This window comes from Oryzias melastigma, linkage group LG12, assembly GCF_002922805.2.
Source record: "Oryzias melastigma strain HK-1 linkage group LG12, ASM292280v2, whole genome shotgun sequence".
Lineage (NCBI taxonomy): Eukaryota > Metazoa > Chordata > Actinopteri > Beloniformes > Adrianichthyidae > Oryzias > Oryzias melastigma.
In genome coordinates this window covers 8,469,605-8,494,589 of record NC_050523.1, presented here as the reverse complement: position 1 = coordinate 8,494,589, position 24,985 = coordinate 8,469,605, and the positions used below count along the sequence as shown (strand labels likewise).

Sequence of the window (24,985 nt, the reverse complement as noted above, 5' to 3'; positions counted from 1 at the left end):
CGGCACGCGGCAGATGAAGGCGCTTGAATCGGGTCATACCTCTATTTCTAACTGAGCTGAAGTCGGGGAGAACCAGGTATCCAACATGGACTAACACCATCCTGGATCCTTCTTTGTTGTGAGTCCAGCCAGCGAGACAGATGGTCCATGGAAATGATCCCCTCCAGTTGCCCGCACATTCAAACGGACAGGCTGCTCTGCCGCACACAGGAGCCGGGGCAGCCAATCACTGGACCCGGCAAACCGCGACCCCTTCGGCTTTGCCAGCCGGATCCTCCAATGGCGTCAGCGCACGAGGCGGGGAGGCTTTTATTTTGGAAATCCCACTTCCTTTTTTTTTTGCCATAAAAGTACATATATTTGGGAAAAATAATGTTAAAACATTAAACGTGTTTTATATGACAAATTAAGTCACATAGATAACAATTATGCATAATATAAAATATATTTTAGAACTTCATTTTAAAGCTTATTTTGCAATATTTCCTGGCTCCCACACATTAGTGAAACATTAGAACACAATTCAAAACATGAAAACTTGCCTTTTTTGTTTTCAGTTAATTTTAAATCGGAAGTAAAACCCAGAACTGTGAGACAAAACTCAGAATTCAGAGAGTTAAAGCCAAATTCTGGAAATTCTGCTTAAATTCCCCCAAAAGTCTTAGAATGTTTTGCTATTCATCAATTGTTTTCGACTGTTATCCCTAAAAATATATTTTTTTTCTTTTGTCTCTCGAACTATAAGAAAGTACAACTCCCAAACCGAGCATCAAAAGAATACCTCATTGAATTTTAAATTTTACTGTATTTTTAATGCATATACTTTAATCTAAATGTTTCTAGAATTTTATTATTTTACTGTCTATTTTTTTAGATGTGTTAGTGTGGTTGTGAATGGAAGCAGCTGGCAACTTTTGAATTTCCTTCAGGATTAATAAAGCTTCTATTCTATTGTATTTAGACCATTGAATTCTTTTGACACCAACATTTTTCAATTAAAAGTATGACAAACATTACAGCCCGAGTCCAAATATGTATATTATAGTTTTTTTTATTTACTTTCTGTGAAGTAAAGCTGAGAAATGTCCTGATAACCTCCATGCCTGAAGTCTTTTCCCTGAAGGATAAGAGAACAGATGGACATGGGGAAGCTTAGGGGGTCACAGAACCCTTAGTCCCATATGTTCTTGTCTTCCAGTTCCCACCACAGAATTCCTTTAAACCTGCTGTGAAAAACAGCATGTTGTCTCATCACTGAAAGTAAGTCATTTCTGTATTTAGAAATTTCACATACTAATTTTAGCATTAAGCAATGACAAAATTAGTTTATTTTTAGCTTTGAAATCTCAGGAAAAATATAATTGTACAAATCTTATTTAGACTTGAAACACGGATGATTAGACATGTTTTAAATCTAAGTAAAATCTGGACAACCCAGAAGCTACAATAAGGCAGCCTGAGGAGACATCTGCCAGACGGAAAATGTATTTCTGGCTTTCACACAGAGCCATTCAATGAAGCCAGCAATCCCCCTGTAAAAAAAAAAAAAAAAGATTTGCATACAGCTGAGGTTCAGAGTGAAAAGACCCAGTTTAGGGGATTTGTCTGAAAGGGCTGCATTGCTCCACTGTCATTGTTTCAGTGCTAACTCCATATGTCCCTCTAGTGGCAGCTGACAAAGTGTGACCTCTGACCCAAAGTGCTACTGCTGAGCTGCATTGTTCACAACACCTGTCTGGAAATGGATACTAAGGAGGAAGGAAAAAGAAAAAAAGCCATTTTTTTTTAAAATCTCTTACAAGACAGTTTAACATATGTTTAGAAGTTGACAAAGAAATAAAAGAGGAAACAAAAGCTGAATCTAAAATGTTGACTCATTAATAAAAACAGTGAAATCCTTCAAGCAGAAGTCACATTTTGTTTCACAATTAACCTCAAAATAATGCTTAAACTAGACCTGCATGGTGGTAAGGATTACTTAATTAGCACTTATTATAGATTAGTTAAATTTATAAATTTATGGCTGAGATGCACATAAATGATAAACTATGTAGGTTTTTTCATCCCTGTTGACCTGAAGAGGTTTTGTTTGCTCAACGCTACCTCCAGAATGAACAGATTTTTTTATACACAAAGCAAAACTTTGGTAAAAAGTTTAATCTTTTAGGAGTTAAAAGCCCATATTATCTTATACTGCACAACAATGGTTAACAGTTGTCCAGAACTGCACTGAGATTATCCTGTTTGGCACAGAGCAGTTTTATTTTGAAAAGAAGTTATCTGAGCATCTGTCAAATTTAAAAAAGAAAAAAAAATAAGTAATGCTAGTTTTTTAATATATTTTTGCTTTACTTTCCACCAAAAAATACACGTAATTCATATTTATTATTTAAAAAAGTAAGGTAATGAATACAAATGTCTTTCAGACTAAAATAAGACTCATTCTGATGAAAATTCTGTTTTTGACATATCATAGAATTTTTCTAATGAAGAATATAAAGTTAGGTCATGTAATGCTAGGTTGTGAGGGGCTATAAGATGGCGAGAGAGGGTGTAAACAAGGAGCTCTTGGTAACAGTGATGGGAAGGAGTTGCTATGTGCCAACGAACACGCCCACAACAATTTCTAATGAACTTCTGCCGCTCTGCAGAGACAATACCCTAGAAAACGACGCAATTATTTTCAAAAAATGGCTAAAAACACCATAATTGTACTTAGGAGATCATGGGGAATGCTTTTAAAATAGATAAAAAAGATGATTAGAGCTAGAGCACTATCGCCGGGTGATTTTCACCCGAGCAAAATTATTGAAATGACCTATAATATATATTGCATTGTCATGGGTCGCTGGGTGAAGTCTCCAGTAAAATTATTTTTATATTTTTTGTTCTCAAATTCCAAATTTGTTCAGTAATTTTCAATCATGTTTTTAGGATTTTCCTATGTTTTTTCCCCATTTTGTTGCATGAACCACAGTTTAAAATAAAATGACTGATTTAACAAGTGTTGTCATATTTTGATAATTTTTTAATAACAAATATTTTTTATTGGATATATAGCATTGTGTAGAAATTACCAGGCAAAAGTGCACACATTCTTTATAGCAAAAGTGCTCTAAGGTTATATATTATTTAAACCAAAAACCTTTTTCCTGTGAATCTCAAACAAAAAGAAACGTCATACAGGAGATCTTCAAATAGCACTATTTATTTACTTTTAAAATATTTTTTTTGTTCTACTGACTTTATTCCAACAAAGCCAGCGACTTACAGAAGCAACAAAATAACATGTCTTTGTTAATTTAAAATACTGACAAGTAAAACAAATAAAAAAAAAGAAATCTGATTGACTGGAAATGGGAAACATTCCTGATGGATTTAAAAAAAAAAAAAAAAACATTAAAACTTGCCATGTGCAACCAGTAATGGAAACTCCGCCCTGTTTCCACCACAAATGTTGGTTCCGTCTTACAAACTTTCCAACAACCTAAAAAAGTAACTGAACTGATTCCTTTAGCTGAGGTGGAGGATTATTACAGCAGAGTACAGCTGATTCACAACTGGCCAAATAAAAACAGTATTGTACTCAACTTAAAACATTTCATGATCACAACTTTTCACAATAAATGCAATACATTTCCAAATTAAAAGCTTCTAAAAAGTTTGGAGGAACTATGAAATGAATAAAACCAAAATAAAATAAAATAAAAGTTAGACTTTGGTTTAGTCCTATAAGAATTTTCCCTTTCTGTGACCAGCAGAAGTTAATATGACTTTATTATTCCCAAAATTTATTTTAGGAAAGTAAATATAATTTGTTGAGTGATAGAGAAAATTAAAAATAATTATTTATACGAAACAAAACATTACCAGCTTGGCTGCATGAGGACATTAAAAGTCTGAGGAGCAAGCAGGCCCTGAGGTTCAGGGTAAAAACAGCGCATTCAGTAAATGTCCCACAATGCCTTTTACTCTGTGCTTCAATGACATCTTTTTACTAAAATAGTAGTTGAGGCTCCAAAATGCTCTGCTTTATTGTGTAAAAGAATAAGCTTTTTCACTATTCTAAAGGAAACAGTGCACTTGTCAAGGCATTCAGGAAGTGACGCTTTGCAGGGTTTAATGGAAGATGCAGTTCCTCAGTTAACAGAAAGGGGTCCCCAGAGTTTAAAAATAAAAATAAAAAATGAAAAGGAGTTCTTCAAAATCAGTGTGCAAACAAGTAAAAACACCAAACTAAAACTGCAAGGTCATACAAACATTCACCAAAAACCAAGTTAGTCAAATATTTATCTTTCATTCCAAACCACAACATGAATGGATTTCTTAGCACAACACAAGCAGCAGTGTTTGTATGCTTTTGATTTTTTTATATTTTTAGTGTCTGTTTTCTTGTTTTCAAGTGTGACTTTCTGTACTTTTAAGAAAAAGAAAAACCCCTTTTGTGAAATAAGTTAGTCAGCGTAAAGTCAAGATGTTTTGGGAAGGCGCGTTTGCATATTAACACATAGGACCCAAGCCACAACCGTCAAAGACGACGCAACAGCCAGCAGAAAATTCAGAAGGAACAAAGAAAAAAAAAAAAAAACACTCTTAGATTTGTGCTTGACCTAAAGATTGACCCCACCCTCCACACATAAAAACTTGAGTTTTAAGTGCAAGATAATGATTAGAAAACATGTAGAGATCTGCATCACCTCTTTCATTTCCTCACTGAAGTTTCACCTACATTGGGAACAGCTAAAAGCAATTGAATGATTTAAATCACATCCAGTGTTAAGACTTTACTAAAAAAAGAAAAAGAATAAAATAAAACCCTCACCCTGACCATAATGGCAAACTATTTATGGAAATGCAACCATTTGCAAAACGCAACCTGAAAGCATCTTCTTCAGAGCATTTAGTGAAATAAGTTAATCGTCATGATCTGATCTAAGGAGAAGATTGTTCCATACAATCTTTAGGTGCACAAAAGACCCCCCCCTCCCCATCCACACAAGTTATCGAAGGGGGGCAGGTGAGGTATCAAGTAGTAAAGGGAGGATATTGCTATGAACAGGTCACTCTGAGTGCTGTCGTTTCAACTAAATGAATAACTGATGAGGCAAAACAATTCAGCAGGAAGAGGATTGTTCAACACTAATTTAAAAAAAAAAAAAAAACAAGACAGCGCCACTGGTGCGGGAACAGTACGTGAGCGGTTACAGGCAAAAAGGCCGCAAATCTACAGAGGATTTCAGCCGACGTGTCAAGACTAGGCCAGGTGGAGGAGTCTGGAGGGAAACCAGCTGCTTAAAGGAGATATTTGTGCCCGGCGTCCTCGTCCAACGTGAGGTCCACAACTTCTGGAGGGGACACCCAGTTGTGCTGAGGGGAAACTGTAGTCCAGAGCTGGGACTGATTTGTGCTGTTTAAGTGCTCCACTGAGCTTTCCTTCCAGGAAGACAAACTCTTTATCACCCCTCCGCATGGATGAGCACATCTGGATTCATCAAAAAATAAATAAAAACAAAACAAAAACCATAAAAAAATGCTTTTATTGTGTTTGAAAAGGGGTGGGGAGGTGCACTTATGTACAAATGGTGTCCCCCCGCCCATTGAGCATCTTTACCGTGCTTTCTCTTGGACCTCCACAATTTCCACCTCACTGTCAGATGAGGCGATCTTAACCTGGGCTTTGAGTTGAGAGCTCTCCTTGTTTGACAGCTGGAGCTCCACTTGTCCTGAAATGAATGAGAGGAAGAGTCACTCACACGGCGGGAGCAGCGGAAAGCATTCACGCCCTGCTGACACATGAAGGCTGCAGCTGGGAGACAAACAAAAAAAATGGAGCCACAAAGTAAACACTTCAATCTGCATGATGGCAGACAATCACGTGGTTTTGGAGGCCATTTTGCAAAATGTTTATTGATGACACCCGTGTACTCAAAAGTCCTGCCCTCACTGAGAAGAAATGACCAGTTGTGATAAACTGGGTTTGTAACTGACCTGCGATCGAGCTCAGAGCTCTTATACACCCAGAGTGAGATGTCAAATCCTGGCCTCTGTGTGTTTTTAGCTCATGCTTTATCACCGTGGGCCGGACTGCCTCCACATTTATACTCTCCTGGTTAGAATCAGTGTCTGAAATGTCATAGTGACCCACTACTGGAGGCCCGTCTGCAGGAAACAAAGAAAACACTTCATTATTCAAATCATCTCTGGGAACGGCAGGACTCTTCAAACACATCGGAGTCTTGGGAGTTGTAAAATCATTTAAAAAATTTACCAAATAAGCCCAGAATTGAAGGTAATCACAAAAACCCTTCAAGACAGATTTTGTTTTTTCCTTTCCATTTATTGCTCGTAAAGTAACAGCCATTCACATGAAAAGTACACTAGAATACAGTCATTACCGAAACACTTGAAAATAAATTTGCCCGTTGGATGAAAGGGTAGCTGGATGATTTTTTAAAAAAAGAAAAAGAAAGACAACTATGGAAGAGCAGGAACGCATCTCCTTGTTCTACCCTGTAATGAGACACGCTGTTCTCCAGACACATGTGTAGGTGTTTGAGGGGGTGCGTCTGAACTGCATGTACAAGCAAAAAAAATAACTAAAAACCCAGCATATTAATAGGCTGGAACCAAGAGAACCAAAGCACTTCCTTACAGATTGAAGAATTACAAATGTAAACCAGGACAGTCTCTTTGGTAAACAATGAAAGGCCCTTTAGTGCGTGTCCAAAATAAATCTATGCACATCTTCACTCTGTTGGCAAAACAAATCCACAAAATGGCAGCACTTAAATGGCGAAAAACATAAAAAAAAAATAAACAAGTCACAGAGTCTGAAAGAAAAACCATTAGGGCATGGTTAATGTTGGAGCCAAACCCAGTCACCGCCGATCAGCATTAGCAAAGCGGCGCCTTGCACACATGCTGCTGATGAGAACTCAATTGGCCTTGCACATTCTATATACCAGTATAATTCACATGCAAACAGGTGAAGCGAGAACGCATTCAGCTTTAAGGTTCAGGAAATCAGATTCAGTCACATACATTAATTAAACACGTTTGGACATCCTAACTATAAATATGGTCAGTTTTTTTTGTTAGTGTTGTCGTCGATGGTCGTAATGCCGGTGAGAAGTTTCTGAAGGACCACAGGATCTGAACCAGAGAAGGCCACCGAGATCTGCCAGTTTTTATTTGACACTAGAAAAAAACGTAAACATCAACATGCAACATATTGCTGCTGTGTCACCGCTGCTGCCCTGAAAGGTTTACGGGGATTCAAGTTACGCAGTCCTGTGAAACAGGCCAACATGGGAGCCAACCAGTGCAAACTAAGGGGGAGGTTAGTTTCTTTTTTTTTTAAGGTTTGACATTATTACCCCCCACCCTCCTAAAGAAAAACAGCCCTTTCTTTAACCCCATACTCTAAAGAAGAATCTAATCTATTAACTACAAAAAGGCAGCATCAGCAGGAAGAGAAACGGTCAGAAAAAAAATCAGATTAAACATAAAACTCTTTAAATTTTGATTAAAAAAAAAAGGTATGGGTTTTTATATATCGTGTTAAAGAAAATTTGTAAATAAATGTTCTGCTGCTATTAGTTAAAGCTCTGCCACCAAAACGAAAAGCTGTGCTCCCGCAACCTTCTGCAGATGGTGCAGGAGAAAGACGAGCACTGAGGAGGGTTAAATGTGAGTCCTACCAAAATAGCACTGAAATGCGTTATCGATCACCCCGAGCCAGGGTTTGAAATGACAAGGCACATGCCATTATACAGCAGCACCCCCACCCTGAACTGTAATGATAGCCAAGCTGCTGCAACGCACACTATGTGAGAATGAAAGGTGTTTTTACAGCTGGTAAAACCGAATCCATACAAGCATTAGTGTTAGGGCCGTGACTCCATGCCACAGCTATCAGAACAGGTGAGTTCATCTGTCAAACCTCACAGTGATTCCAGCCGACACACAGAGACGCAGGTCTGTTTGGAGTCAAATGACCAGCTCAAGCCAGCTGATGTTCAAAACTTCCTTTCTGAAACGTCCCGCCTTCTGATTCTACAAGTTCTGCCGATCCAAGCTGAAGCAGAACCGAAGCAGAAGGGAAATCTACACATTTAGGAGGCTGGGGTCTGGAACATTTCCATTCTGAGAGACGGCTTCGGAGAGGATGTTGTTGTTTATAGGGGTGGGAGCCAGGCTGTTGTTTTCACGAGCCAGCATGTAGGCTGCCATGGTCTCTGCAGACTCCGAGGACGGCAAAAAAGAACTCGGCGGGGAAGGCTTGGCCCCCTGCTGCCCCTCTGGGGCATCGCTCGATCGTTTGGAGGAGTCGTTGTCTGAGTCGAGGTGAGCGAGCTTTTCCATCCAGACGCGGAAGCGCTCCTCGGTCTGACGCTGCATCACAGCAAACCGCGTCATGGCCTCCTCCAGAACACTGCCGATCCCGTTCCTGTCCCACGAGCTGGTGTCCAGCAGCCCATGAATGTGGGCTCCCACTCTGGATCGCTCCGATGCACGTCTGAAGCCAGCTTTAAAGACATTGAGGCCAAGCCATAAGAAAATACAGTAGCACGTTCATGCTTCGGAGGTGGACTTGTGCATTAAAGAGAAAAAAAAAAATGACACTTTCTGTTTACGTGCAGATCGACTCTCATGCTGATGGACAACGTCATGCAATTGGAGCACTCAAATGTGTGTGCACGATGTAGAAATGGCTGAAGACATTTCACATACTAAGATTCTCCAAAAGAATACATATTAGAATACAAAATTAGCAACTATGGTTTGGAAAATATGTTAAATGGTGAGTCTTTGAAGTAATTACTACAACTACTAGATATATAGAGCAAAATAAGCAAATATGTTCACTGTTTGTGGAGTATGAACATAATTGCAATTTAAGCATTATTTTTCAAATGGCTATAAATAGAATACCTGGATAGACTAGATCACACATGTCAAAGTCAAGGGCCGGGGGCCGGATCCGGCCCTCTGGGTAATTATATCCAGTCCTCCAGATCATTTTATTTTATTGCTATCAATGACCCAATGTTATCCTGCGCCTCTTTTTAACTATAATTTTGACAAAATATATTTTTATGGAGAGCAAAATATTGAAAGTTATTAAAGGTTTAAGTTGATTTCTTCTGGAATGATATTGGCTTTTTATTCTTATTTATGTTAAAAAGTTACGGCTTTAAAGTTTTAAAAATTGGCATTCTGATAGCTTTATGGACTATTTTGGCATTTACTGAGATGTTTTAAGCTATTCTGGAGTTTAGCTAATATTTCAGCTACATGCTAGCTGTTTTGACTAATTTAGGATTTTTCTGTTTTTTAGGCTGTTTTGGAGTTTTGCTAATATTTTAGCGACATATGACCTCTTTTGTCTAATTTAGGCTTTTTTAAGTTTTGTAGGCTGGTTTGGAGTTAGGCTAATATTTACACGTTAGCTGTTTTGGCTAATTTAGGCTTTGCTTTTTGTTTTTCGCTTTTAAGGCTATTTTAAAGCTTAGTTATTTTTTTCAGTGACATGCTAGCTGTTTTGGCTAACCTGAATTATTTTTCTTGTTTTTTCCCCTTGATTTTTAGGCTAATTGGCATTAAGCTAATATTTCAGCTGGCTATCAGCTTCAGCGTTTTCAGCTATCAGCACTAGCATCTTCAGCTGCCAAATTCAGCTTACAGCATTCAGACAAGCATTATTGCAAGTAATGCTATAGATATCCATTTCATAGTTATGTTCAAACGCTACAGTTTTAAAGTTTTAAAAATTTTGTTTAAGAGTGTTCAATAAATCTTTGTCCTGTTCGGCCCGCGACTTAAGGTGTGTTTTGGATTTTGGCCCCCTGTGCCATTGAGTTCGACACCCCTGGACTAGACGCGAAAAAACATCAAGAGACTAACAGCTACCCACTAAATAAAAGCCTTTCTAAACCCACTGGGAGAAAAAAAAGGAGTGAAAAGATCAGGCTTAAGTAAACATAAAGGCCTCTTTCCCAACCGCAGCATCACATCTTCAAATATTAGCCTACTTGTTGTTCCAGATGCCTCAACTCTCCCAAGACATTTCTACATCAGCTGAGGAAACAAGAGAGCTGATCTACATGTACAGAAGACTGTCCAGGTTTGAACTCTGGTCTGTTTTTGCGTTAGACAATTCAGAGCTGTGCATAGATTAACATTTACCACACAAAAGTTGGCCAACTGCTCTACAAGATGTTAGAATCTGCTTTAGAAAAGCAGAACCACCTGACTGAACCGATAAAATGATTCTGGGTGGGCAGTATGATCGACTTGGACCAAGAAAACAATAATAATCATACTAAAAACAAAGCAGGTTCTATTAAAATAACAAAAAAAGAAACCTTTGACCGCTTTTTCAGTAATCTACACAATTAAAGACGAAACCTAAAAATTCTAGTACGTTTAAAAAGGTAAAATGTAATGAAAACACAATGGAACAAAAAAAACAGCTATGAAAACAGCAGAAATGACACTACTGGTGGATTATTATAACCCCATGAGTTACACAGTGTCAAATAAACTTTCACAGCATGCAGAACAGGACACGAGCACCATCAAAAAGTGAAGTAGAATGACAAGTGACTGGACAAAGAGCACCTAAATGAAGATTATGCTTCTCAAGATACAAATGACTTTAGATGACAGATGAGGAAAAAAGAACTAGAAAATGACAGTGAACAAACACACAGCAGGCCTTCCTCTGCATTTAATTTACATTTTTAATTAAGATTGTGTGTCTGTGATATATTGTAGTTGTCTTTTACTAAGTATCTACAGCCACAGTATGTGATAAGATCATGGACGTTACCTGGAATATCTGTCTGGATTGTCTTGCTTCCTCCTGAAGTGTCATCATCCTCAGAGGAGCTGGTGCTCGAGTCACATGTGAGCTCACTGTCACTGGTACTGCTGTCCTGCAGCAGGTTATATTTCTTCCGTGCTGCTGCTTCACGTTTCTGCCTCAGCAGGCGTATGCGCTCCTTGTGTTTCTGGCTCCGGTGACCTTTCACTTTCGTCGGTTTGCCGTTGGTTTCCTGCCCAGCAGCCGCGGCCATTGTAGGTTGGCAGCGGTTCTTTTTGGCCGCCATCGCACTGGGGGGCGTCTCACTCTCCGAACGCGACCGCCGGGACTTCCTGCCTCCAGAGGCAGTGGCAGAGGTTTGTTTTGATTCTTGCCCAGGGTCGTTTGTGGCCTCCATGGTATCCCCTTCGTCTCCTCCTGCAGGTGGAGCGGCACCCTCTTCTCCGGAGGAAAGTGTGTCTGAGTCAGCAAGGTGCCCACTAGATGAAGGGGACAGCATGCAGGGGTTTGAAGAGTCACTTTCATAGATATTGCGTGACACAAGCTTGTCACTCCCTGTAGATGCACGGTGGGACTCTGGGGAGTCTCTGTGGAGCTCCTTCATCAGACATGGCATAGAAAGCAGACTTTGCTCGCCCTCAGTGTTTAAGGGGCTGTCTATCTCCTTCTCTCTTGGGGGTGAGCTTGTACTAGTGGTGGTCTCTGTTTTCAGATGCTCATCTTGTTCTTCAAGAACTGAGGCGGTGGCTGATTGAGGATCATCAAGGCACGCAGGAGGGCATTCAACATCCAACACTTCTTCTGCTCTTGTGGAATCAGCCATCTTTATTCTTGTTTAGCCCAGAGCCCAAAGGTCCACCAAACTTGGACCAATGTCCCTGGACAGAAGCTCACCTGACAGAACAAAAAGGACACAAAAATTAAAATAAAATAAAAAATCAATTCATTTATTTTTTTATATGTAGGGGAATGTAAAAAAGTAGAATCAATAGACTTTTATTGTCTGCATGCACAAAACCAGCATCGCCCAATATGTGAACCCACACTAACTTAAATATAAATTCTTCATTTTAGCCATAACTTTCACAATTAATAAAAGTTTTAAGCAAGATTCTGAAAATAATTGCACTAAAAGTTAGCACTTTAAAGTTATTTAAAATTATAACAAAATAAATTTTATTCGAGGGGGAAAATCTGTTGGTTGGAGTCTGCAACTAGCTTATGCTAACAACCTTTTGGCTGCTAACTTAAGATCATTTCGATCGTAATATTGCTCTCCCAAAATTTGGCGAGAGGAAAACGTGTGGTGAAAATAAACACTCAAGCTACAGGACAGCTGCACCGCGGGACTATAAATGGAAACAGTATCTATCCAGACAGAGTAGCACCGGGCAATCTCATGTCAGCGGCTAAGGCTAACAGTTAGCTACAACCGTCTTAGCATTTGTCTGGATTCAACTTACCGCGGTGTTAGTTATATTCTTCGTTTTCCAGCGTCGGACTTATCAACATTTTCAAAAAATATCAAGTTCTTTGGTTTTCCATTAAATGAACTCAAACTACTTAATCGGCTTTAATTAAACGCAACTTGCATGAAGGCGAATTTGCTTTGACGCAGTCCGCTCTGAGCTTCGCAGCTCTGCTAGCTGTTAGCTCGGTGTTTATTTTAAAATGTCTCCTTCGGCAGTCCCTTCCACTTCCGGTCTCTCGGTTTTATTCCGACGCCCCCTTCAGACTATTATGAGTACTACAGGCTGTTTTTGATATTCCAAGATTAGTTATTTTGTTCTATCCTTACAACCTTTTAAAATAAGTATTTGTCCTCTCTTTCACTGTAGGATTCTGATATTATTAGGTTTTAAAACAACTGAACTGTTGCCAAAAGTGACTTAACTTTTTTAAGCAGAAGAACAAAAGTTGCTTGTAAGACCAGATAATAATTTTCATATCCAAATAATTTAAATATTTGCAAAACACCTGCAAATATGTGCTTAGATATATGAAGATATAAAGAAGGACACCATTATGCTTCTAACTATTTTTTTTTTTTTACAAAAACGTTTGTCTGTTCCTGCATTACTTTATTTTTGTATAAAAAAGCAATAAATAACTAGATGACTTAAGGTTGTTGACCAGCCAAGACTCAGGTACTTAATCAAACATTGCTTTGATATTATAAAAGACGTTAAAATAAATTGAGACGGGGGACTCAACAAGATTTATTCATGTGTTCTTTTTCCCTTTTGACCAAAATTGTTTTCAGATTGTTTTCAGTGTATGTGTTTCTTTCCTGTAATTCTGTACAACCATTGTATATAAATATATGTTTGGATAGGATTGAAAAAAAGGACTTGGATTCAATATATTGTGAAAGTTCATCCAAAGCCCCTTTTGAAATGTACCTTTATACTTCTGTTTATTTTATCAAAATAAAAATTAAAAAAATAAAATAGTCTGAATCCGAAATTCTCCACCTTTCTGCTTACAATTTCTGATTTAAATGATTGAATGAGTTGGCTTAAGAGGTTCACATTTTTTGAGACACGTCAACATATAAAACAGACTAAATTAATATTGAAGTATAATTGATTAAGAAAATGATCAGATATTGCTGTTGTTCAGTCCTTTGAATAAATCTGAAATGATAAACACGGGGCTATGTGAAATTACTGAAATGGTACCCTCTGAGATTTGAAAATAGGTCTTTATTGCTAAAGTTTCTAAATGGTTCATCGGGACATTTTTTGTTGTTGACAAAAGTGAACATGAACCAAGTCACTAAATAATTGCTGACTGTCTGATGCATTTTTATTATTTTCTTATATTTATATACACTTATATACATATTATATACATATCATATATATATATATATATATAGATATATATTTATTAGATTCTAATTTGATCGATTTTTAATAAATATCTCAGAGATTCAAACAATAATCTGTGTTCAATGGTCAGTTTTTAGGCTGGGTGTTTAAAATAAATAGTAAAAAGAAAATAAGGAAAATATAGAATTCTTAAACAGGGCGTTTCTTAAAAAAATAAATAAATAAAAATAATAATAAAAAAAAATAAAAAAATAAAGGACATGTATTTTATTTTGATGTACTTCCGGGTCACGGTGCTCTTTCCGTAACGGCCTGCAGTTTCCCCCGTCCTTCTCCGTGGGTTCCGGGAGCAGGACACATCCACAGAGGTCCAACATGTTGTCAGTTCGCGTCGCTGCGGCTCTCGTCCGCAATCTGCCCCGAAGGGCCGGATTTGTAAGCAATCATAACTTCTTAATGTTGATGTTTTTAGTTTGTGTTGACAAGAAGACTATTTTTATTTCACTAAATGGCTGCCATGTTTTCCATTCACTCGCCCGTCCCTGCACCTCAGGACGTCAGAGCGTTCACCTTTGTGATTTTACATTCCCCTGTCATGGAAAGATAGTCATAAATGTGATATTTTATTGGTACATTGGCTTATGAATGAGCTGTTAGTGGAAGTTTAGCTAATTTGCGTTAACTTCGACTTGTCAGTGAAGGTCAGATTGGTGATTACTAGCTAGCTGCCGCTGAGGTGGTGTGCTCGCCAAGTTAGAAAAAAGCGTGCTTGCTATTGTAATACATTTTGCTACAACTTAGTGACTTAAAATGTTGTAATCAATATAAAAAAAAACTAGATTGGGTCTCCTTTATTTTCGATAGTATTTCTATGTTGGACCTTAAAATATATTGGGGGGACTGATTATAGTGACGTACAATTAGCAGTGGTAGTTGAATATATTAGGTTGTTTGTTTTGTTCACATCTTTTAATGAGTTATTTACACTATAAGATCTGGTTAATAGCACACACCACGTTTCTTCCTGACAGAAATAGGAACTTGATTCCTGCACCAATGAAAGCTGGTGTGTGATGACCTCAAAATAATAAAGTTGCATTAATTTACAAAAAAAAAAACTATTTAAAAAGACCAGAAAAGTTTTACATTTGATTTTGTGACTGGTTAGTGTTAATTTTGTGTTTTCTTGTGTTGATAAATTGTAGCTGCACATGTTCCATCTGTACAAAATTGTATTAAAAAAAAGGAAAATTTTAAGATAAACTTAAGATTTTTTTTTTTTTTTTGTTGTTGACATCAGAGGATCAGGATGGGTTTGAGGCTGTTTGAATGTTCTGCTACAGTCACTAAGATTTAAGAAGTACATTCTATTATAAATTGACTTTAAAAAGCCTTTAATGCAGCCTATTGAAAGCGTGTTTTTGTTTATTTTACTAAATTGTCTTCCTCCAATATTTTTCTTAAATCGGGGATTGTTGCAGATTGTTTAAGCTGGAAATCATATATATATATATTTTTTTAGATTTATTGGGTTACTTCCTGAACAGCAGTGACATACTCAGTGATGGTGAAGTAATTTCTATTTAGCATCAGGACAAAAAGAGTTTAAGACAATTCTTCGTCTTTTTCCGCTTTAAGTTGTTTCAATTTTATAGGCAGTTGTTGCTTTTTAAAAATGTATGCATATTTTAATTTGAGATTGAATATATGTTTTTAAAAAAAGATGGACAAATAAACTTCATAGTTGACTTCATATTTTTCAGGTATCCAAGAATGTTGCTGCAGTTTGTGTAGGAGCCAAGAATCTGCACACATCCCGCCCATGGCTCCAGAAAACAGGTCATTGCTGCAAACTGATCATTTTAGAGGACAGGACTTTTCTTTACGGCTCAGTTCACACTTGGCGTTTATTAAAGGCACAGCTGAGGTGTCGTCCATTCTGGAGGAGAAGATCCTCGGAGCCGACACCAGCGCTGATCTGGAGGAGACGGGCCGCGTTCTGTCCATCGGTGATGGAATCGCTCGAGTGTACGGTCTGAGGAACGTGCAGGCTGAGGAGATGGTGGAGTTTTCCTCCGGTTTGAAGGTGATTAGGCCAATATTTCTGTTTGTGTTAACAATTCTTGTCATCATTAGTTTTATTAACGTCCGTCCCCCTCCTGTTTAGGGCATGTCGCTGAACTTGGAGCCGGACAACGTGGGTGTTGTGGTGTTTGGTAATGACAAGCTGATCAAAGAGGGGGATATCGTCAAAAGAACCGGCGCTATTGTGGATGTTCCTGTGGGGGAGGAGCTGCTGGGCAGAGTCGTTGACGCTCTGGGGAACGCCATTGACGGAAAGGTCATTTTATAATCATTTAGCATCATAATTGTGAAGAAAGAGGATTTTTTTTCTCAGTTCTGCAGATTTGTATTCTGGATAAGGTTTTGTCATTTACTTTTGACTGTTACAAATAGTAAAATAGCTGCTCAAGTTTTCCAGATGACATTTTTCCAACTATCACTTAACACCCTAAATTTATCTTTTACTACACAACAAAATAAAATCCTGTAAATGTTAACATTCTTAACACCTAAATGATGAAAAGTAAAACACAAATTTACTGTCCAAACCTCTTGAGCTTCTTTATATCTTGATATATTTCTTAAATCCTAAAAATGTAAATAAAAACTATGTAGACTTTGATTGAAAACTCCCACCATTTTTTTAAAACTTTATTTAAATCCAGTTTTAATACCAATATTGGCTTTTTTAAAATAGAATAGAAGCTTTTTTGTCACTTTCCTTCATACATTGCTTACTAAATATAATAGCATTTAGTGAGACCATGAGAGTGAAGATTAAATCAATAAGATAAAATACTTAAATAGTAGATAAAAGACTAAAATACTAGTAAAACGCCAATAAATAAGACAATAAAAGAGCAACCCTACGCAGCCCATCCTCACTTCATGCAGCCCCAAAAGATTCCACAATCAGCCCAACAAGTCCAAACATGATGCCTGGTTTCAAAGAGAATGTTTGAAAGATATTTAACACTAAACTAAAATACTGTCAAGCATGTAAAAGAATCACGAGATCTAAGTGCCTGTTTTGTACATGAATTATTTATGATTAGAATCAAACGGACTAAACTGGAAACATGTAAACATATACAGTTATTAATATTCAAATATAACTTTAAAGCAAAGTTTTTCACCTTAAAACGTAAGGTTTTGTGTAACTCCTCTTTATTCATTCATGTGTTTTCTTTTAAGGGCCCTCTGGGCTCCAAGGTCCGCAGACGCGTGGGTTTAAAGGCCCCCGGGATCATCCCCCGGATCTCTGTGAGGGAGCCCATGCAGACGGGCATCAAAGCCGTGGACAGTTTGGTCCCCATCGGTCGAGGCCAGCGTGAGCTCATCATCGGAGACAGACAGACCGGGTGAGGACGCAGCTCAAAGGGCATATCTGAGCGCAGGACGGCGTGGGCTTCTTTATTTAGGGTGACCTTAAAGAGGAGCCCTCAGAAGATGAAAGACTGATGGATGAACATGTGGATTTTTTAAATGATTTTTTTAGTAAGCTTTTGGATTGCTTGGTGCTTTAGTGTAAGTTTTTGCATATTGGAAAAAAAATCTTTCCAGCAATTGGAAAAAATAGGCACTGATTCTATAACTATTTTTCATTTTTTATTAGTTTTTTATATTTACCAACAAAAAAATGATTAAAAAAACGTTCAAGTTTTCTCAATTTAAACATTTTTATAGGCTTTTATTTTGAAAAGCTGCCTAGAAATTCAACCTCAAATGTATAATAAATGTGCAAAAACATTTGTAAGTGACTCCATGTTGAGTGTTCGGGTCTGTGTCGCAGTAAAACCGCCATCGCCATCGACACCATCATCAACCAGAAGCGCTTCAACGACGGAACCGACGAGAAGAAGAAGCTGTACTGCATCTACGTCGCCATCGGCCAGAAGAGGTCCACCGTGGCTCAGCTGGTGAAGAGGCTGACCGACGCCGATGCCATGAAGTACACCATCGTGGTGTCTGCCACTGCGTCTGACGCGGCGCCGCTGCAGTACCTGGCGCCGTACTCTGGCTGCTCCATGGGGGAGTATTTCCGAGACAACGGCAAACACGCTCTCATCATCTATGACGATCTCTCCAAGCAGGTCAGATCTGCTTTAAAAACGAGGTTTTTTGGAGCTTTTTGGTGACTTTGACAGTCGACGTGGTGTCTCTGCAGGCTGTGGCCTACCGCCAGATGTCCCTGCTGCTCCGTCGTCCTCCCGGCCGCGAGGCTTACCCAGGAGACGTCTTCTACCTGCACTCTCGTCTGCTGGAAAGAGCTGCTAAGATGAACGACAACTTTGGCGGCGGCTCCCTCACTGCTCTCCCTGTAATCGAGACTCAGGCCGGCGACGTGTCAGCCTACATTCCCACCAACGTCATCTCCATCACTGACGGACAGGTGAGTCTCAGCCTCGTCCTTTCTGATGTCACCATCTTCAGCTCCTCAGTGTTCGCTGTCTGGTCCAGATCTTCCTGGAGACTGAGCTGTTCTACAAAGGAATTCGTCCAGCCATCAATGTGGGTCTGTCGGTGTCCCGCGTGGGTTCTGCTGCGCAGACCCGGGCCATGAAGCAGGTCAGTCTGCCAGAAACCCGAATCCCCTTTCTGAGAACCTTCCCCAGTGCCTGACCGTTTGTTGGCTGTGATCAGGTGGCTGGTACCATGAAGCTGGAGCTGGCTCAGTACCGTGAGGTGGCGGCTTTTGCTCAGTTTGGCTCCGATCTGGACGCCGCCACTCAACAGCTGCTGAACCGTGGCGTCCGTCTGACCGAGCTCCTGAAACAAGGCCAATACTGTGAGCATCAACTCCTCATTTTATCTTCATTTTTAACTTGATCTCACGGCTGACCTTTAACCTTTCAGCTCCCATGGCCATCGAGGAGCAGGTCGCTGTCATTTACGCGGGTGTGAGGGGACATCTGGACAAAATGGAGCCCAGCAAGATCACAAAATTTGAGAAGGCGTTCTTGCAGCACATTTTGAGTCAGCACCAAGACCTGCTGTCAGCGATTAAGTAAGTCAAACATCTTAAACATCTGTGTCTCTCAGATAGAGATGTCTAACACTGTTGCATCCTTTTCAGGGCTGATGGTAAAATCTCTGAGGCGTCCGACGCAAAGCTGAAGCAGATCGTGTTGAATTTCCTCTCCAGCTTTGAGTAAAGAGCTCCATGTTCTGATTGATCTCAGTGTCGGTTGTCATTTCCACGAAATTTTGAAAAGCAGCTCATGATCGTTAATGTATAAACATCCCTGAACAAATAATAAAATATTCCAGCTGAACATGTCCTCTTCTTTTTCTCTGATCGCCATCAGTGTATTTAGATGTAAACAATTGTTTTCACCAAATGTCCATTATCATATGAATTCACTCACTAATATAACAAAATAAATCAAAACTTTTATATAAATATAATAAAATATAAACCAGAAGTTGACCTTTGATTTTTCAAAATCATAGACGTATATTATCACTGGACATAGCAGATGTGACATCACCCACAGAAAAGGCCTGACCTCCACCTCTTCTCACGAAATGAAGCAAAGTTTGTCACCATTTTTCTGCATTACTGGCGCCGCCATTTTGTGCCAGACGACAGTGATTGGTCTAAGTCATGTTTCTATGGCAACTGCAGTCACCAATCAGGACTGAGCTTGTTCAAAGCCCACCCCCCTCCCACTGAAATTTTTGGGATTTTGACTTGATGAAATTAGCAAGTACTTCCTGTTTGGAACACGAGAGGGGGAGGGGTCGGACTGTCCAGTGATTCTACAGTCTATGTTCAAAATACAAGATTTGAAAGTGTAGACGTCTACATGACGACATACATTTTTTTTCCAAAATACAAATATGTAACCAAAATGTACCAGATTTAACTGTTGAAATTCGAGCAAATGGAACAAAAAATGTTTATACTTTGAGATGCTCATTGCACTCATTGATCAATTAGTTTTTATCTGAATTTGATTAAAAAAAACTATATATTTTTAATGGCATATTTTTCATATAAGAATTTTCTCTATTTAAACATTTTTATAGGATTGATTATATTTTACGAAGAATTAAGGCCTCCATAAATAAAAAGTAATTTTGCGTGTTTTTTGTCGTAAATTAACTACTTTAAATTTACAAGAAAATTATAAATTTCCCCCAATGACTTTTTAATTCATAAATGTGTAAATGTTTTCCCATAATTTAACAGTTGCAACTTTTTTTTTACATACATTTATTACATTTAAAGTCGTGATTTAAAAAAACTTAATATTTTTGTCTGTAAAGTGGCCCTAATACTCCGTTGTATTAATTTCATTTTATTTTTATTGACCATTGTTGGTCTAATCCATTATTATTTTATTTAATTTGAAAGTGGGGAAAGAGCTCAAATAAGAACTTATAGTTTTCCCCACTGGCAAAAAGTAAATTCCCAACCTCAGTAATTGTGACTAATTACTACAATAACCTTTTTTTTTTTTTTTTTTTAAACACATGCCTACATTGTTTCCCTTTCAAATTTACATTTTCCAAAGTAATTTAGTGAAAGGTGAAAAAAAAATTAATGGATAAAGTTTACATGCACAGTAAGAAAAATATTAAGAAAAATAGCTCAATATTTGGCATCCAAACTGTAACCTTAACTCTGTCATGCTGTATGTTGCTAATTTGTAACATATTTAATCCGGGACTCCACTTAATTTAGCATCACACTGAACAGAAAAAAAACACTGAAGAATATTTTGTACATATTTAGAAATAAATTCAGGCATGATGGTGTTAATACTGACTCATCTCCCACCATCTCAAAAAGGTAAAAACAGAAAATGATCAGGTTTATGAATCCAACTTTCTCAAAAAGGACTTTATTAAATATTTGAGTGAATGTAAAGAGGAAAAAGTGTGAAACAAACATCTGTGAATCTCAGAACAGACTTTAGTTATGAATCTGTGAACACAAATGAACGTAAAAAGTGAATATTTAACATTTTACAACATAAGTGAAGCGTCTTGACTAAATATTTTGCTAACAAATGGAGAAAAATTAACAAGTCTTGGGGTGAGATTTACAAAGAGGAAATAACATCAAAAACTGAAGTGTTGAGTCAAATTTACACATTTGTGAGATTAAAAACTAAAAAACTGTCCTTACACTAAAACATTCTAGCAGTAAAATCTGACAAATACTAAAACTACTCGTCACACCCAGTACTGCCGGGTGTGTATTGCAGGTATGGGGTGTTTGTGTTTGGGGATGTTGTTCTGTTTGACGTAGCAGGGGTCGTAATAATCCCACTCCAGAGCTGAGGCCAGCACGCCGTTGGAGAGACCGTCACTGTCTGCGGACAGAATCCGCAGGGAAACGCCTGGAAAAACAGTTTTAGAACCTGAGGTTAGGTAAAAAAGACAATTGAAATAAAAATATATATATACATAATAATGCATAAATGTACATATTTCAATATTCCATGAAACAGAAACTACAGTAATAGTTTTTTAGAAACCAGCCCCCAGTGGTCACCACGTGTATTGCAATCTTTATTTTGCAATTTTATGGCATTATTTAATTTAATTTAATTTATTTTTTGTTCATTCTCCTGGTAAATGGGAAAATGTTGGTTTTGGCACATATTGTGGATTGTCAATGTTTTGTATTATAAAAAACCTTTGGTGCTTCTGCATTGGCCTTAAATTAAAAAACAGAGTTGGGGCTTGGTAAGACTTCTGCTTAGTCACAGATGTTTAAAATGCTTTCCATCTACTCAAAATTCCAACTTTTTTGGCCAAAATTAAAACAAATATTTACAAATCTTAAAAGTTTGATCTATTGTCAAACTATACATGTGCTTAAATTTTTTTGTTGCTTTCTATTATACTAATAGCATTTTTTCTTAACAAAATAATACATATTTGGATTTATTTAAAATATTCATTTATCTTTTTTCAATTTTGCAACAGAAAAAGTCTATTTTAATATTTAAACCCCTCAACCTAAAACACTAGCTTAATTTTATAACAACATTGACTTAAATATGACAAATTCAATTGGATCATAAACTGAGCCGACTCTTCACTTTGTGATGGATTCAGAGAAATGTCAGTCAAACCCAGATCGCTCCATCCATGGGATACCTGCGCTTGCTCCGAAGTCGCTGTCCAGCCCGGGACCCACTGTGGTCGTGTTCAGGCAGGACGTGTCTGTCGGCTCGGTGGACTCGCACTCGGCGATCACTTTGTCGAACGGATGAACAGCAGCTTCCGACAGCTTCTCACGAGTGCTGCTCCGCCGGATGTGGCCCATGTGCTCCATCTTATGGAAAAACATTTGACTCAAATATAACTCCATAAAAATGATGCTTCAGTCAGGATCAACTTTTACTTGAAGATTTAAGTTAGTTTGGCCACATTTTATTATCAAGTTTTCTAAAAATGTGCAAGATTTACACTTTTTAACCTTTCATGGAATTATGAACCAAACGTATCTAACCTATCAGCCTAAGATCAATTATTTTATTTAAAAAACACATTCTAAAAGTTTGTTTGGTTTATTAAATCATAGAATAAAATATTTTGCACTTTTAAATTTTCTTTTTTTAACTGTGTGACATTTTTCTTCATGTGTGCCATTTTTGCATTTAACAACTTGGCCGTATCTTTTTGTTAACACAAATACTCTTTGATTTTTGTATTTTTCTTTTTCTGGCTTCTCATATTCAGTCTTGTTGGAACAGACGGCAACATTTACTGAATCAGATTCTGCTGATGTTTTCTCCGGTAAATGACCTTCTACCAAACACCCTAATCCTGTTTTCAGCCATCAGCATCAGCTTCAGTGTTTCAGCCATCAGCTTCAGTGTTTTCAGCTATCAACTCCAGGGTTTTTTAGCTAGTAACTTCAGCGTTTTCAGCTATCAGCTTCAGGGTTTTTTAGCTAGTAGCTTCAGGGTTTTTCAGCCATCAACTTCAGGGTTTTTTAGCTAGTAACTTCACCGTTTTCAGCTATGAGCTTCAGCGTTTTCTAGCTAGTAACTTCAGCGTTTTCAGCTATTAGTTTCAGGGTTTTTCAGCCATCAGCTTCAGGGTTTTTCAGCCATCAACTTCAGCGTTTTCAGCCATCAACTTCAGGGTTTTTTAGCTAGTAACTTCACCGTTTTCAGCTATCAGCTTCAGCGTTTTCTAGCTAGTAACTTCAGCGTTTTCAGCTATTAGCTTCAGGGTTTTTCAGCCATCAGCTTCAGGGTTTTTCAGCCATCGGCTTCAGCGTTTTCAGCCATCAGCTTCAGCGTTTTCAGCCATCAGCTTCAGCGTTTTCAGCCATCAACTTCAGGGTTTCTTAGCTTGTAATTTCAGCGTTTTCAGCTATCAGCTTTAGCGTTTTCATCTATCAGCTTTAACGTTTTCAGCTATCAGCTTCAGGGTTTTTTTTAGCCATCAGCTTCAGGGTTTTTTAGCCATCAGCTTCAGCGTTTTCAGCCATCAACTTCAGGGTATTTTAGCTAGTAACTTCAGCGTTTTTAGCCATCAACTTCAGGGTTTTTAGCCATCAGCTTCAGGGTTTCTCAGCCATCAGCTTCAGGGTTTTCAGCCATCAACTTCAGGGTTTTCAGCCATCAACTTCAGCGTTTTCAGCCATCAGCTTCAGCGTTTTCAGCCATCAGCTTCAATGTTTTCAGCCATCAGTTTCAGCGTTTTCAGCCATCAGCTTCAGCGTTTTCAGCCATCAACTTCAGCGTTTTCAGCCATCAACTTCTGGGTTATTTAGGTAGTAACTTCAGTGTTTTCAGCTATTAGCTTCTTCAGCTATCAGCTTCAGTTTCTTCAGCTATCAACTTCTTCAGATATCAGCTTCTTCAGCTATCAATTTAAGCATTTAATCTATCACAGGTAATGCTATATATATATATATATATATATATATATATATATATATATATATATATATCTGTTTAGATTACAGAAATGAATTATTTAAAATTCGAGTGGCTTTCTGGAAAACTATAAATCTTTTACGCTTAGGCTGTGATTGTTACACTTTTTCTGTTAATTTACAAACCGACCCTGGCCCCCCATCAGAGAAGAGAACAGTTATGTGGCCCTCACAAGAAAAAGTTTGGGGACCCCTGGCCTAAACGAGCTTACAGTGTCTTTTCAAGAACGATTGGGAGTCACATCCATTCCCCTTTTCCACTTTTTTTCTTAATAGTTGCTTCTAAGTTTTATGACAACTCATTGACAACTCCATCTGTTGTTTCTGCTGTTGTCTTTTATCCTTTCTGTATTGATTTAATTTGATCTTTTACTTGAGATCATCAACGTTTTCTTAATAGGGACTAAAGATGGAAATTAGCTTGAAAGGCTATAATCTTGCATTTTAAAATGTTTTATCAATATATGCTGTCCCTGTCTTAAATTAGAAATATTCAATCAAAAATTTATTAATGGTTGGTGTTTTTTCAGGCTTCTAGGTATAGACATATACTTTCAAATTAGTTCCCCATAAAAATATGTATAAAAAAGTGCAATTTCTCAGTTTGTTTAAGCTGACAGAATCCATGCAGGTAGACATCACAGCAGGTGTCTGAGCAGCTTCAGGACTCACCGTTGGGGAGTTTGGAGGAACCAGATTGACTCTGGTTTCGGTCTCTGAACCACTGGATCGGGTCAGAACCGGCTCGCTCCTGCTCCAGGGCGCCTCCAGTCTGGGGCTGAACGCGGACGAGGCGGCCCGGATGCTGCTCGGCGCCCTCAGGGACCCCGACCCGGTGGTGCCGTCGGGCCTCAGCAGCCGGATCCTGTGGTTGACCCCGAGCCTCTCCCGGGACGACGCCCTGGAGGAGGTGACCGGATGCGACAGGACTGGCTCGGACACAGACACGTAGGCCCTCCCGGCGTCCTGCAGCGGGGAGAAGGCCGCGTCGGAGAGCCTGACTCTGGGCAGGGCGGAGCGCAGCAGCACCTCCTCGGCGTCCTCCCGCCTCCGCCGCCGTCTGCTCCTGGACAGGATGAGGAGCTTGTAAACCAGGAAGACGCAGTTGAGGAGCAGCAGGAGGAGCACGCAGGGAAGGAGGAGGAGGACCACCACAGTCAGGTTCACTGGAAAAGCGTCCGTCAGGTGTGCAGCTGAGTTCTGACCTGTCTGCGACATGTCATTCCTGCAGACATCCCGGAGGGAAGGCTGGATCCCAGCTGCGGTTTAACCGTCTGCGCAGCTGCTTTTTGGTCTCAATTATCTCGTTTGTTTGTGTTTATAGTCTCTAGTGCAACCTTTTCCCCA

General features: G+C 38.7%; 4 protein-coding genes across 8 annotated transcripts in view; 1 reads left to right on the top strand and 3 right to left on the bottom strand.

Moving 5' to 3' along the window:
• Nucleotides 1-1,776, bottom strand: part of rnf165a (ring finger protein 165a) — a 16,250-nt gene extending 14,474 nt beyond the window's left edge. The window contains 1 exon segment of the mRNA XM_036214549.1: nt 40-1,776. Coding sequence (XP_036070442.1) covers nt 40-100 — 61 coding nt within the window. The 5' untranslated portion in view covers nt 101-1,776.
• Nucleotides 1,777-3,024: 1,248 nt separating this feature from the next.
• lg12h18orf25 (linkage group 12 C18orf25 homolog) lies at nt 3,025-12,576 on the bottom strand. Of its 3 annotated transcripts, XM_024299540.2 has the most exons (5): nt 12,292-12,576; nt 10,835-11,722; nt 5,989-6,159; nt 5,612-5,723; nt 3,025-5,482 (listed from the first exon to the last, which is right to left on the bottom strand). In XM_024299540.2, the coding sequence occupies exons 2-5, from the start codon at nt 11,649-11,651 to the stop codon at nt 5,293-5,295; spliced, it is 1,290 nt and encodes a 429-aa protein (XP_024155308.1). In that variant the 5' UTR covers nt 11,652-11,722; nt 12,292-12,576; the 3' UTR covers nt 3,025-5,292. The 3 variants fall into 3 exon arrangements, with proteins under 3 accessions (XP_024155308.1, XP_024155310.1, XP_024155309.1); XM_024299542.2 differs by lacking the exon at nt 5,989-6,159; XM_024299541.1 differs by lacking the exons at nt 3,025-5,482; nt 5,612-5,723; nt 5,989-6,159 and adding an exon at nt 6,317-8,528.
• Nucleotides 12,577-13,941: 1,365 nt separating this feature from the next.
• Nucleotides 13,942-19,001, top strand: atp5fa1 (ATP synthase F1 subunit alpha). The gene is made up of 11 exons (XM_024299539.2): nt 13,942-14,097; nt 15,426-15,501; nt 15,579-15,748; nt 15,830-16,003; nt 16,921-17,087; nt 17,519-17,819; nt 17,894-18,118; nt 18,187-18,294; nt 18,370-18,514; nt 18,583-18,733; nt 18,803-19,001. Exons 1-11 carry the CDS (start codon nt 14,038-14,040, stop codon nt 18,879-18,881), a joined length of 1,656 nt encoding a protein of 551 aa, XP_024155307.1. The 5' UTR covers nt 13,942-14,037; the 3' UTR covers nt 18,882-19,001.
• A 1,546-nt stretch (nt 19,002-20,547) lies between these two features.
• Nucleotides 20,548-24,985, bottom strand: part of hwa (huluwa) — a 4,788-nt gene continuing 350 nt past the window's right edge. The window contains exons 2-4 of one of the 3 annotated variants that reach the window (XM_024299356.2): nt 24,311-24,704; nt 21,844-22,021; nt 20,548-21,077 (exon numbers count right to left, since the gene is read on the bottom strand). In XM_024299356.2, coding sequence (XP_024155124.1) covers nt 20,911-21,077; nt 21,844-22,021; nt 24,311-24,704 — 739 coding nt within the window. In that variant the 3' untranslated portion in view covers nt 20,548-20,910. Of the gene's footprint in view, nt 21,078-21,843; nt 22,022-24,310; nt 24,980-24,985 lie in introns of those variants that run through there. The other 2 variants (XM_036214496.1, XM_024299355.2) reach the window with 2 other exon arrangements.

What these genes read in the sequence shown, in the direction of transcription:
- lg12h18orf25 (XM_024299540.2), bottom strand. Translation starts at nt 11,651, where the DNA reads ATGGCTGATTCCACAAGAGCAGAAGAAGTGTTGGATGTTGAATGCCCT. An exon ending in AATCCAGACAGATATTCCAG is followed by an intron (nt 6,160 to 10,834) that starts GTAACGTCCATG and finishes TGTTTCCTGCAG; the next exon opens with ACGGGCCTCCAGTAGTGGGT. An exon ending in GAGGTCCAAGAGAAAGCACG is followed by an intron (nt 5,483 to 5,611) that starts GTAAAGATGCTC and finishes TGATGAATCCAG; the next exon opens with ATGTGCTCATCCATGCGGAG.
- atp5fa1 (XM_024299539.2), top strand. Translation starts at nt 14,038, where the DNA reads ATGTTGTCAGTTCGCGTCGCTGCGGCTCTCGTCCGCAATCTGCCCCGA. An exon ending in ATCGGAGACAGACAGACCGG is followed by an intron (nt 17,088 to 17,518) that starts GTGAGGACGCAG and finishes TCTGTGTCGCAG; the next exon opens with TAAAACCGCCATCGCCATCG. An exon ending in GACCTGCTGTCAGCGATTAA is followed by an intron (nt 18,734 to 18,802) that starts GTAAGTCAAACA and finishes CATCCTTTTCAG; the next exon opens with GGCTGATGGTAAAATCTCTG.